Source organism: Bufo bufo, chromosome 10 (genome assembly GCF_905171765.1).
Source record: "Bufo bufo chromosome 10, aBufBuf1.1, whole genome shotgun sequence".
Taxonomy (NCBI): Eukaryota; Metazoa; Chordata; class Amphibia; order Anura; family Bufonidae; genus Bufo; species Bufo bufo.
Window position 1 is genome coordinate 15,906,786 of NC_053398.1, and position 13,964 is coordinate 15,920,749.

Here is a 13,964-nt window from a genome sequence, read left to right on the forward strand (position 1 = left end):
ACATAAGACCATGAGGAGCATTCATAAAGTTCTACATTAGACCATGAGGAGCATTTGAAAAGCCTTACATAACACCACAAGAAGCATTCATAAAACCCTAGATAAGCACCATAAGGAGCATCTACAAACCCCTACATAAGACCATGAGGAGCATTCATAAACCCCTACATAAGACCATGAGGAGCATTTATAAAGCCCTACATTAGCCCATGAGGAGCATCTATAAAGCCCTACATAAGACCATGAGGAGCATTTATAAAGCACTACATTAGCCCATGAGGAGCATCTATAAAACCCTACATAATACCATGAGGAGCATTCATAAACCCCTACATAAGACCATGAGGAGCATTCATAGACCCCTACATAAGACCACGAGGAGCATTTGTAAAGCACTACATTAGACAATTAGGAGCATTCTTAAACCTCTACATAAGACCGCGAGGAGCATTCATAAAGCCCTACATAAGACCACGAGAAGCATTCATACCCCCCTACATAAGACCATGAGGAGGATTTATAAAGCCCTACATAAGCACCATGAGGAGCATCTATAAAGCCCTACATAAGACCATGGGGAGCATTCGTAAACCCCTACATAAGACCACGAGGAGCATTCATACACCCCTACATAAGACTATGAGGAGCATTCATAAACCCCTACATAAGACCACAAGGAGCATTCATACACCCCTACATAAGACCATGAAGAGGATTTATAAAGCCCTACATAAGCACCATGAGGAGCATCTATAAAGCCCTACATAAGACCATGAGGAGCATTCATACACCCCAACATAAGACCATGAGGAGGATTTATAAAGCCCTACATAAGACCATGAGGAGAATTTATAAAGCCCTACATAAGACCATGAGGAGCATTTATAAAGCCCTACATTAGACCATGAGGAGCATTTATAAAGCCCTACATTAGACCATGAGGAGCATTTATAACCCCCTACATAAGACCATGAGGAGCATTCATACACCCCTACATAAGACCATGAGGAGCATTTATAAAGGCCTACATTAGACCATGAGGAGCATTTATAAAGACCTACATTAGACCATGAGGAGCATCTATAAACCCCTACATAAGACCATGAGGAGCATTCATAAACCCCTACATAAGACCAAGAGGAGCATTCATAAACCCCTACATAAGACCACGAGGAGCATTCATAAAGCCCTACATAAGACCATGAGGAGCATTCATACACCCCAACATAAGACCATGAGGAGGATTTATAAAGCCCTACATAAGACCATGAGGAGCATTTATAAAGCCCTTCATAAGACCATGAGGAGCATTTATAAAGCCCTACATTAGACCATGAGGAGCATTCAGAAACCCCTACAAAAGACCATGAGGAGCATTCATAAACCCCTACATAAGACCATGAGGAGCATTTATAAAGCCCTACATAAGACCATGAGGAGCATTTATAACCCCCTACATAAGACCATGAGGAGCATTCATACACCCCTACATAAGACCATGAGGAGCATTTATAAAGGTCTACATTAGACCATGAGGAGCATTTATAAAGCCCTACATTAGCCCATGAGGAGCATTTATAAGGCCCTACATAAGACCATGAGGCCCATTCATAAACCCCTACATAAGACCATGAGGAGCATTTATAAAGCCCTACATAAGAACATGAGGAGCATTCATAGACCCCTACATAAGACCATGAGGCCCATTCATAAACCCCTACATAAGACCATGAGGAGCATTTATAAAGTCCTACATAAGACCATGAGGAGCATTTGAAAAGCCTTACATAACACCATAAGGAGAATACATAAAACCCTAGATAAGCACCATAAGGAGCTTCTACAAACCCCTAAATAAGACCATGAGGAGCATTTATAAAGCCCTACATAAGACCATGAGGAGCATTTATCATCCCCCTACATAAGCACCATGAGGAGCATCTATAAAGCCCTACATAAGACCATGAGGAGCATTTATAAAGCCCTACATTAGACCATGAGGAGCATTTATAAAGCCCTACATTAGACCATGAGGAGCATTTATAAGGCCCTACATAAGACCATGAGGCCCATTCATAAACCCCTACATAAGACCATGAGGAGCATTTATAAAGCCCTACATAAGAACATGAGGAGCATTCATAAACCCTTACATAAGACCATGAGGAGCATTTATAAAGTCCTACATAAGACCATGAGGAGCATTTGAAAAGCCTTACATAACACCATAAGGAGAATACATAAAACCCTAGATAAGCACCATAATGAGCATCTACAAACCCCTAAATAAGACCATGAGGAGCCTTTATAAAGCCCTACATAAGACCATGAGGAGCATTTATAATCCCCCTACATAAGCACCATGAGGAGCATCTATAAAGCCCTACATAAGACCATGAGGAGCATTTATAACCCCCTACATAAGACCATGAGGAGCATTCATACACCCCTACATAAGACCATGAGGAGCATTTATAAAGGTCTACATTAGACCATGAGGAGCATTTATAAAGCCCTACAATAGCCCATGAGGAGCATTCATAAACCCCTACATAAAACCAGGAGGAGCATTTATAAAGTCCTACATGAGGAGCATTTGAAAAGCCTTACATAACACCATAAGGAGAATACATAAAACCCTAGATAAGCACCATAAGGAGCATCTACAAACCCCTAAATAAGACCATGAGGAGCATTTATAAAGCCCTACATAAGACCATGAGGAGCAATTATAATCCCCCTACATAAGCTCCATGAGGAGCATCTATAAAGCCCTACATAAGACCATGAGGAGCATTTATAAAGCCCTACATAAGACCATGAGGAGCATTTATAAACCCCTACATAAGACCATGAGGAGCATTCATACACCCCTACATAAAACCATGAGGAGCATTTATAAAGGTCTACATTAGACCATGAGGAGCATTTATAAAGCCCTACATTAGCCCATGAGAAGCATTTATAAGGCCCTACATAAGACCATGAGGCCCATTCATAAACCCCTACATAAGACCATGAGGAGCATTTATAAAGCCCTACATAAGACCATGAGGAGCATTCATAAACCCCTACATAAGACCATGATGAGCATTTATAAAGTCCTACATAAGACCATGAGGAGCATTTGAAAAGCATTACATAACACCATAAGGAGAATACATAAAACCCTAGATAAGCACCATAAGGGGCATCTACAAACCCCTAAATAAGACCATGAGGAGCATTTATAATCCCCCTACATAAGCACCATGAATAGCATCTATAAAGCCCTACATAAGACCATGAGGAGCATTTATAATCCCCCTACATAAGCACCATGAGGAGCATCTATAAAGCCCTACATAAGACAATGAGGAGCATCTATAAAGCCCTACATAAGCACCATGAGGAGTATTTATAAAGCCCTACTGGACGTTGCAGTAATACATGCAGTGCCACTTTTTTAATCCAATGTCGATACGAGATGCAAAGTTACAAAAATAAGAGTAAGGATTAAATAAATAAAAATATATTTAATTTTCCAGTTTGTTTTTCTCCTCCTCACAATTCTCAATGCACTTCAATGAATGAGAGAAAACAAAAAAAAACACAAAAAACGTTAAAAAAAAAAAAAAAGAAGCACCATCTTGGGCAGGATTCATGGGCTTATTCTTATTCTGAAAGCCATTCCAGTCTCTCACTGCTGGTTGATTTGCTGTCCCCATCCATTCACTGAGACAAATTTTTGAACTAGTCGCAATCAAAGACTCCAGAAAAAATGTACCTTATCAATCTACCATTAAAATATGAAAGTACCTTAAAAAAGTATTTTCTATGTTATTATTATTGCGTTAAGTTCTTGGTAAGACATAGTGTGATTAGTCTGTTTTCACTCGGCGGACTAGGCGTCATTGGGGCCCTCGTAGGCATCCCATAAAATTATTTGCAACTGCTCATCCAAGGTCTTCACACAGTTTTTGGGGTACACATCAGCTGGGGGATGGGCAGCTGTGTTCTGGGCTGTCACGGGGACCAGTACTAAGCAACTGTGATGGATTGTCCAGGATATTTGGCTCACTGCTAAACTGTCGCTGGGAGAAACTGGGCTGCAGTAGTAGACACTCGTTAGAAAGCTCTGCCTCCTCGGATCTGGGATGCATGATGGAGGCCATTGCCAAAAGTTGGATGTCTGTGTGAGCGTTGGCTACTGTGTGTCTCCTGACGCTTCCACATTTTTCCAAATATGCCTCCCCCTCCTGTTCGGTGAGTGGGGAAAGGCAGCGCTCAACCGGAAGGGAGGAACCTTCAAGTGGCGTGTAGGGCATAGTGTCCGATCTTAGGTGACATTTAGGGAATCGATGTTCTGGAGAGAGAAAAAGAAAGTAGGAAAAGTTATCATGGATCATAAAGCCACCATCAAAACTATCATAACTATTTTAATGCAAGGACAGTAGTACCCTCTCATGGCCAGTATGTGGCTATGTTCCCATAGGGTGCATTTGTTTTTCAAACAAAAACAGCAAGATAACTCATCAAACATGATTAGAAATCCAAAAATATTAAAATCTTAGCTTAAACAGTCAGGACAGAAATCATAAGAGTGGGTGGTTTATTGCCCTGTTACTAGGGTACTGCCTAAACCTAACATATGCATATAGAGAGTTTTCATATTATTCGTTCTGTCTCTGACTCATGGCTTATGTAAACTCTTGTTAAGCCAGTGGTTCTCCAACTACAACTCCCAGCATGTAGACTTCTGGACCATTTGTCTACAGGATAAGTCAGAACTTGTCTATCTCCGGCACTCCCATAGAGATAAATGAAGTGCAGTGTGCATGCTTGACCTGACACTGTGGTCATTTCTGGAGCCCTACAGGATACGGGGCCCTTCTTCTTGTGTTCAGTGGAGGCAGGGAAGGGGTTTGAGGGGTAGGAACCCCACCAAGCCAATAGTTATCCCCTATCCTGTGGATACAGGATAACTTGAAATTACAAGAATACCCCTTTAATGATGGAATCATCTTATTATTACCTAAAGAGGTTCGCCACTCTTACCAAATTCTTACTTGTTAGATGGTCCCTTGACAATAGGCTGATCACAAAGTGTCCCCTTGCTCGAACCCTCAGAGATCATCTGTAATCTGTGAAGGAACCAGGCAGTAACTGTTCAGTTTCCCTGCAGCGCCGCCACAGGGAAAATGAGGAATTACATACCAATAGGTTATTTGCGTAATCCAGGACAGGACAGGTCCTCCACTCAGAGAGATGTTCTTAGCATCCACTCCTCACTATGGCTGGGAGATCAGGATCCTGAACATGGAGGCCCCATCTAGTGTGTAAAAATAAGTTTGACAATCTCTTTACCCTACAGCTGTCAGGAAAGCCTGGGAGTTGTAGTCTTGATACAACTAGAGAGCTGCTGCCCTAGAAACTATGCTCATCATCACCGAACGGAAAATGACTACAGCCCCAGTAGAGCAGGAGCTTGTACTCATCACACCATGGTTTTTAGAAGATCACTAGAGGAATTTGGGAATGGAAGAAATGACACTTGGGCTGAGATGAGCTAAGACATCTATAAACTTGCTGAACTTCTCAAACTCAACATTTAGCCTCACGGAAGTGGCTTAATGGCCTTCACATCAACTGCAAGGACAAAGGACAGATCCATTAGTCAGACAATAGATGGTGAGGTATGTTGTCTTTCAAATCCCCTAAGAACTTCCAAATCGCTCCTCCATGTACATAATATCCCATAAATACATGACAGGTGCAGGTCTCAGATAAATGGGGTCTATTGACCACCATTTGCGTCACTCATTATTAAAAAGAGGCCGCACATTTATGCTTTTTCCCTTGATGTCCTTGGGACTTACAGAAAGAGACAATTAACCAACTTTCTTGACGTTCTGAAACATCTTAGGTGATCGGGGAGGATTGGCGGGGTGAGACTTTAATGGATCGTTCAATCTGTTGTTATTAAAAGGCTCAGATGTTCATAGTTTCCTGCTGAGGAGGCGATCATACACCACCTTCAGCAGTTCCATGGACTTCGAGGAGCGCACATGCAAATGGTGGACACAGAACACCTGTTACTTGTGAGGGCCAAGGACCTTTCCAACAGCTGATCTGCCAGGTGCAGTACCCCCCCACCGATCAGATCTAAATGGCCTATCCTGAGGATAGGTCATCATTATTTAAATCCCAGAAAAATCCCTATAAAAGTATGTTTATCCCCAAAAAAAAAAAAAATCTAAAAACCCTTTGCTCTAGCAACATTTTTATTTTATTTTAAAGTTCTCCGTAAACAATATACTATATCAGGAAGTCTGTTGCATGCACAAAAACCTTACCCCCGCCCCCAAAAACCACAACTTTATCTAAAAAAAATCTTCAGTTGTGTTAAGCTTCTCATTACTTCACGTATGTATTCTTATTAACAGATCTTCAACACGCTAACACCTGTGTCATGTCGAGACCCTAAATCCATAAATTCAGCGGCTCATTATTAAGTTCTCAGAACTAGAGATATGTGACATTAAGTGGGGGGGTGGGGGGGAAATTCCAGGACTACTTGAAGAACCTTATACCCGGTCTGTCCTCAACTCCATCTAAACGCCTTAAGAGGGCATATGGATGACATCGAGGAAGGTCCCCCCCACTCGAGACCCTCCTCTACGAGCCACAATGGAGGGCAGTTCAATAAAACCATACCCTGCTCTGCTTTACATAGCAAAGTTTCTAAATGTAGACAGAGTAGTGGGGAAGAGCTTCTGCTTCAGCCAGTTGCCTTACAGCCAGACAGATCTGATGTTTCTGCTCTTACTTAGCATCTCTCGATGGGTCCTAGGCAAGGAACTACCCTTCTACAATGACCATATGGCCCAATTCTTGTGGAGAAAACGCCTTTAAGGCTAGAACTGCCAAGAATTTAAAAAAATTTTTTATACTTTGTATATTAAATGTTCTTTTAAATTGCACATTAAATACCAGTAGATGGCAGTAGACTTTAGGCTTGTGATACACGTTTTATATCATTCTAATTACATAATAGCTAAGAAACACAATGTTCCTCTTGGCTGGAATTCCTTCCCCCAAATGTTGATGATGGCAACTCATTGGCATGCACCCCATGTTTCCGCAGCTGCCCAGAAGAGTGGGCAGCTTGTTCAAATAATAACTCAAAGGATTCTGGGAAAAGTGACCAAACAAATGAGATCCCTACGGCTCGCCCTCGCACCTCCTCTGAAAACTTGCACACTAGACGGCTCTGATCAGAGCCATTCTTCTGGCACTGAATAGTCACGCAGCTGCTTTGAATTTCATGTGGCCGCGGCTCTATACACTTCATGTATCACACCAGGCCGGAAGCCAAGGAGGACATGCAGAGGACGGGTCTCTGGGCAGCTGAACGGAGGCCAAGATGCAAGTTACTCAGAAGCAAGCCTGGTATTTAAAGGGGACCTGTCACCTTAGCATGACGGAGGCAGCCATTTTTGAACAAAACACATCATTCACAGTTTAGAGGCTGGATCAATGTATGCATGGAGCTGCCTCTGGTGATTTCATTACGGCGAACCCCGAACATGAACTCTTTCAAGCTGCATTTCAAGTCGTCAATTATAAGAGCAAAATTAACCTCTAATGGATGTGTCTGATGACAACAAGCAGAATTATGAATGCACCTGTGGAGTATAATACAGGCTGTGACTAAGGATCAGTACAGGATAAGTAATGTAATGTACACAGTGACTCCACCAGCAGAATAGTGAGTGCAGCTCTGGAGTATAATACAGGATGTAACTCAGGATCCGTACAGGATAAGTAATGTATGTACACAGTGACTCCACCGGCAGAATAGTGAGTGCAGCTCTGGAGTATAATACAGGATGTAACTCAGGATCAGTACAGGATAAGTAATCTATGTACACAGTGACTGCACTAGCAGAATAGTGAGTACAGCTCTGGAGTATAATACAGGATGTAACTCAGGATCAATAAAGGATAAGTAATGTATGTACACAGTGACTGCACCAGCAGAATAGTGAGTGCAGCTCTGGAGTATAATACAGGATGTAACTCAGGATCAGTACAGGATAAGTAATGTATGTACGCAGTGACTGCACCAGCAGAATAGTGAGTGCAGCTCTGGAGTATAATACAGGATGTAACTCAGGATCAGTACAGGATAAGTAATGTAATGTATGTACACAGTGACTCCACCAGCAGAATAGTGAGTGCAGCTCTGGAGTATAATACAAGATGCAACATGATCAGTACAAGAACTCAACTTTTTATGGAGATTAATTCTATATGTAAACTGTATTATGGTGTCCAATGATGGTGATAAGCTTTCCAGTCAAGGATCTGAACTGGTGCCACTTTTCGGCCCTGATGGGTGCCTAATGTGCAGAAGAAATTGGAGGCATAAAGATGCAAATGTGAGAATATGAAAATCCTATTTGGCTTTGTGCAAAACTGAGCCATAATATAACTGTGTACATGGAGCCAAACTGAGCCAGTGTGAAAAACTTCACTCTGTATGTGGAACTGACCCGGAAAGTCTAAGCGTCCAGTACAATTCAATCATCTCCTGCTGGGGTGGTGGTGATTTGGAGTTGGGAATTAATATTTGACTAGGGCTCCTGTCTTAAATGGTTTGGAATGGATTGTAAATTACACTGCAACATAAACCTGTAAGTATGCAAACAGGGTTAATTACGGAAATGTACGACACCCAGTCTGCCTTATTCCCACACTCTGGAGGCTGAGAACACTGCACATGGCCTGAGGTTATTCTAAACTGATCACAAAGTCAAAGATTTCTTAAGGCTTCAGAAGATTCTTTTTCTGGCTGTATTTGGTTTGTTGGTTGACGTTGTAAAATAAAATTATTCCCAGGTTATCCGTTCTTCAACATTTAAAGTGGAGACAACTCTTTTCAGAATGTAGTTGTTTCCGACTCCTGGCATCCACCAGCAAACAGATGATTTTACTGGGGCAAGACTGGTAGCATGATATGGTGGCAATTGAGAAAAATGGCCGTCCATGTAATACATGATGTCTCAAGTTCTCCAGATCGGGAATTTCGCTAACAGAGCAGCTCTACGTACTTGGCTGATAGAGGAGGTGCTACTATCTATGACTTCCATCTGCTTTGACATAGACATATGACCAAAGGTTGTCTTCAACAACCCATTTAAGGTTCACAACTCTTCTGAACCTCTTGAAGTTCTGCAACAGATTGGAGACCACTGTTGGATTAGATCCTGGATAACTCTACACCATGGGTAGTTTTCATTTTTTCTTCATATTATCCAGTTGTTATGTTTAGCCCAAATATCAAGTCAGTCCACATATTGGCTTATAGAACAAGAAGATCTTACCAAGTATACAGGGAGCACTACTATGGTTGTAGCTCCTGTCCCCATATGCCACCAGATATGGAGATACTACCATTTTCACCAGCTCTTCCAGCTTCAGGTAGCCTTCACTGGGTCCTGATGGCTCGTGGATACCCTGAAAAGAACAACATCACATATAATCATCCTGATGCCTACAGAATGTCAACCATAGTCACCAAGGTTGTGAGAAGAAAGTTTCATAAGATCTACATATTAATCTTCCTCTGCAGAACATGATGATCCTGTAACTATGGCAGCCAGCTCCACCACAAAAGTAGGTGGGGACTCCCATGGTTGGTGCATTGAGTCCAAGGAGCTTAACGTTACACCATTGGGTCAATATCCTCTAGGTTCCATCTTCACCAAGAGATTGGTGGAAGGCTTAAAGTGGTGGCATATAACCATCACTATACGATTGGTGGGAGTCCAACCTATGGGACTCCCACCGATCCTAAGAAAGAAGAGGCCAAAGCTTTAAAACTTTCTCAGGGGGGTTTGTCCTTTCTGCTGTAGCTCTTTCCCTGGAAACTGACACAGCTTCTAACAGAACATAAGGCTGGTGGCATTCGCAGATTTGAACTGAGCGCGTCCGACCACCTCAGTGAGGTGGACACAAAGTAAGGAAGAGGACAAACAGCAGGTGGCGCTATACAGATACATTCTATTGAATAACTCAGCGGCTATACTAAATTTTTTATTACATGCATTTACAAAAAGTATTCAGATCCAGGTGCTGGTTTGAAAAATGTGAAATGTGTTTCGTGGCACAAGACCTTCTATCTAGTGATGTAGATGTTTCCCTTTAAATCATATGATAGTAGACTAAAGATAATTATCCAGTTATCCTGCGCTTCATCCATTATTTATGAGGCTCGGCCTCCTACAGTATACGCTTATGCTGTATTATTCTTGTTGCCTTTTCTTTCCGCCTTGCCTTCATGTCCGTTTCATTCATTTGGGCTTTTTATGACCCTTTATGTCACAAGATTGAGCAATACCATTACACAACTCGGATAATCAAACATTTCCGTCCCGCCACATCTTTATCCAACACTAATGGGTAACCAAGTACGTTTCTAGAAATAGACAATGGATGACCAGATCGCTGGGTCACGGCTGCAATCCTGCGGCTGATTCCAAGCTTGTACTGAAAACCTCCGTACAATATTTAACCCCTTTAAGTGAATTCATAGTGGGGGGCATTCAGGACCCTAATCAGTCAGATAGGACAGAAAATAAAGTCTCTCACCCTGGAGGACCCAGTGCACCTGTGCTTTACAAGCATAGTCCACAGTAAAGTGCAATGCTTCATTTCTCCTGTGGGGTGCTGCAGGAAAACTGAACATTTGTTGCCAAGTTCCCTCACAGATTATAATGATAGCTAAGGGTCCCTGCAGCAAGCCACTCAGAGGATACTTTAAATAAATAGAGACTGCAATCCCAAGGGTCAAAATAAAGAAATAAATATAACCAATTGTCGATTAAGGTGTTCATTTTGTCGCCACCCCCTTCTACCTATGAAACAGGAAGTCTAAACATGATGGCGGGTCCTCATCTTCTTTATCTCCGCTGGGTAGTAGCTTGCTGCATCAGAAACCTTACCTCCTAGCAGCCTAAATTCCACCTCTTTTTGGTAAACTCCACCCTCTAAGGAACCAACCCAGGAGGGACAGGACAAGAAGGATATAGGAACCTCATTTCCTAAAGAGTTGCTTTACTCCAGAACAAACAGGTATTTTTGTTCACTTCTTTTTATTAATTTCTAGGCTATGTGACCTTTTAACTAACGAGAACTAAAAAAATACACAGAAAAAACCCGTCGATATCAATGCACATGATCTGACTACACACCTGGAATCTTTGTAGTCTGTTACCATGGAGATACAGTACAGACCAAAAGTTTGGACACACCTTCTCATTCAAAGAGTTTTCTTTATTTTTATGACTATGAAGGCATCAAAACTATGAATTAACACATGTGGAATTATATACATAACAAACAAGTGTGAAACAACTAAAAATATGTCATATTCTAGGTTCTTCAAAGTAGCCACCTTTTGCTTTGATTACTGCTTTGCACACTCTTGGCATTCTCTTGATGAGCTTCAAGAGGTAGTCACCTGAAATGGTCTTCCAACAGTCTTGAAGGAGTTCCCAGAGATGCTTAGCACTTGTTGGCCCTTTTGCCTTCACTCTGCGGTCCAGCTCACCTCAAACCATCTCGATTGGGTTCAGGTCCGGTGACTGTGGAGGCCAGGTCATCTGGCGCAGCACCCCATCACTCTCCTTCATGGTCAAATAGCCCTTACTTTCAAAGTTTTCCCAATTTTTCGGCTGACTGACTGACCTTCATTTCTTAAAGTAATGATGGCTACTCGTTTTTCTTTACTTAGCTGCTTTTGTCTTGCCATAATACAAATTCTAACAGTCTATTCAGTAGGACTATCAGCTGTGTATCCACCTGACTTCTCCTCAACGCAACTGATGGTCCCAACCCCATTTATAAGGCAAGAAATCCCACTTATTAAACCTGACAGGGCACACCTGTGAAGTGAAAACCATTTCAGGGGACTACCTCTTGAAGCTCATCAAGAGAATGCCAAGAGTGTGCAAAGCAGTAATCAAAGCAAAAGGTGGCTACTTTGAAGAACCTAGAATATGACATATTTTCAGTTGTTTCACACTTGTTTGTTATGTATATAATTCCACATGTGTTAATTCATAGTTTTGATGCCTTCAGTCTGAATCTACAATTTTCATAGTCATAAAAATAAAGAAAACTCTTTGAATGAGAAGGTGTGTCCAAACTTTTGGTCTGTACTGTACATAGGTCTGCCTAGAAGCTGCATACACCAATTAGCTTTTGTTTGCAAAGTTGAGTAAATTCTAATTTTAAATACAAGAAAGAAAACACAATGGTTGCCACATGGTTGTGCCCTAAATGTGGTATTTAATAAGTCACAGATGAGGAGAACAACAACTTATCCATCAGAGTGTTGCACGCTTCTAGACACAACTGTAAAGCAGGAAACATAACAGGGCCGCGTCATATCCCAGGACAAAAAAAAAAGGCGCACCGCAGCCAAGTTACACCGACCAAACATCACAGAGAGAGAAAACAAGAAAACATTACTTTACAGGTGCGATAAGTTCCAAGGCTAAATAAAAAGTCAACAGATTACTTTGGCCTGAAAATGGAAAATTCCTTAGGCCTCCTTCACAGACAGAATGTTTTTTCAGCATTTTTTTTACACCGCTTTAAGCACTTTTTATAAGCTTCATTGAAATAATGTAAAACTAACATAATGATAAAATAGGGAGGTTAAAAAAAAAGTCACCCAAAATGAGGCGGTGGCCAATGGGTTAGTTGGGTATGCACTGTAAAGATGGGGTAGGGTATGATAAACCAAGCCAAGTATTAGCAGATATATGTAGCTATGCACCAAACATCCCCTTTTAAGGTTTTACAACAGCCAGTGAAATACCAAAGTAATACAATATAGGCATGCAGACCAAGATGGCATCCCTGTGCCCGATACCTCAAACAAAGACAGACAATTGGGCCTCTGCCGTAGCTGGGGGCAAGGAATGAACCCACTGTAGGTATACAAGACCGGAAGTATGTGATGAGCATGAAAAGAGCCTATCACCAAGTCTTTACCATACACATGTATACCGCATGCATATTGAATGTATTTGAGGGTGGCCTGCCTCTCTGTTTTTGTAGCGTCCGGCACTACTGCCACTGTTTTGTGTCTGCATCTCCTAGGCAGACCCATGTGTTACTACAGTAAGACATAACTGCAGGATCAGACTACACACAGTGTTTGTTTGTAGTCTGTTACCGTGGAGACACGAAATGGAAGAAGCTTTATAGCTTTATATGAATCCAATGCAGATATTTCTTCCTCGATACAGGACTTGTCCTACCTGGAGGATCAGCAGCATCTGTAGGATGGGAGGTGGAACTGGTGACTTCATGAACGGCGGCAGCCTTCTGTCCAGGTTGACTTTTAAAAGAACCAGGTCCCTGAAGCCAAGAAGAGCAATCTGCCGAATGGTAAGTTCCTGGCCCTGCAGTATGGAGAAGTACATGAGAGATCAGAATATCTCCATTTGAGGTCTTCGCAGTGGAAGAGGAGAGGTCAGAAAATCATCAAGACTTCCCAGGGCTGAAAACTGCCCCCTACAGGCTGATATTTGCAATTCACTATCACAATGAAACATAAAAGTAAAGTTAAACTAATTCATGTGTTTGGCAGATTTTCACTTATTCACAATTAATGTACCATATTTCCACAATTTAAGGCAACGGAGGCTAAAATAAAGATCCATCTATCCATGAATGTTTTTATTTTTAACCTAAACAGGTTCCAAATTCTGTGCCGATTCATTTCCTAATATATCTCGTTGGTCAAAGCTCTGCTTTCCTTAAACAAAGTAAGAATACTATCTGCAGCCACCACTAGGGGGAGCTTGATGCATACTGTGTATACATTGAGCTTTTAAGATGTGGGTATCCAGGAATGTAGCATTTAAAAATATGTCTATGAATATGAATGTGTGAGGCCACCAGAG

General features: G+C 41.7%; 1 protein-coding gene across 1 annotated transcript in view; it reads right to left on the minus strand.

Annotated features, from left to right (window-relative positions):
- Window positions 1–3,500: 3,500 nt before the first annotated feature.
- The window catches only part of PRR5L (proline rich 5 like), a 31,064-nt gene continuing 20,600 nt past the window's right edge, over window positions 3,501–13,964 (minus strand). The window contains exons 7-9 of the mRNA XM_040410148.1: window positions 13,317–13,460; window positions 9,369–9,501; window positions 3,501–4,345 (exon numbers count right to left, since the gene is read on the minus strand). Of these exons, the coding sequence (XP_040266082.1) occupies window positions 3,972–4,345; window positions 9,369–9,501; window positions 13,317–13,460 (651 nt within the window). The 3' untranslated portion in view covers window positions 3,501–3,971. The remainder of the gene's footprint in view (window positions 4,346–9,368; window positions 9,502–13,316; window positions 13,461–13,964) is intronic.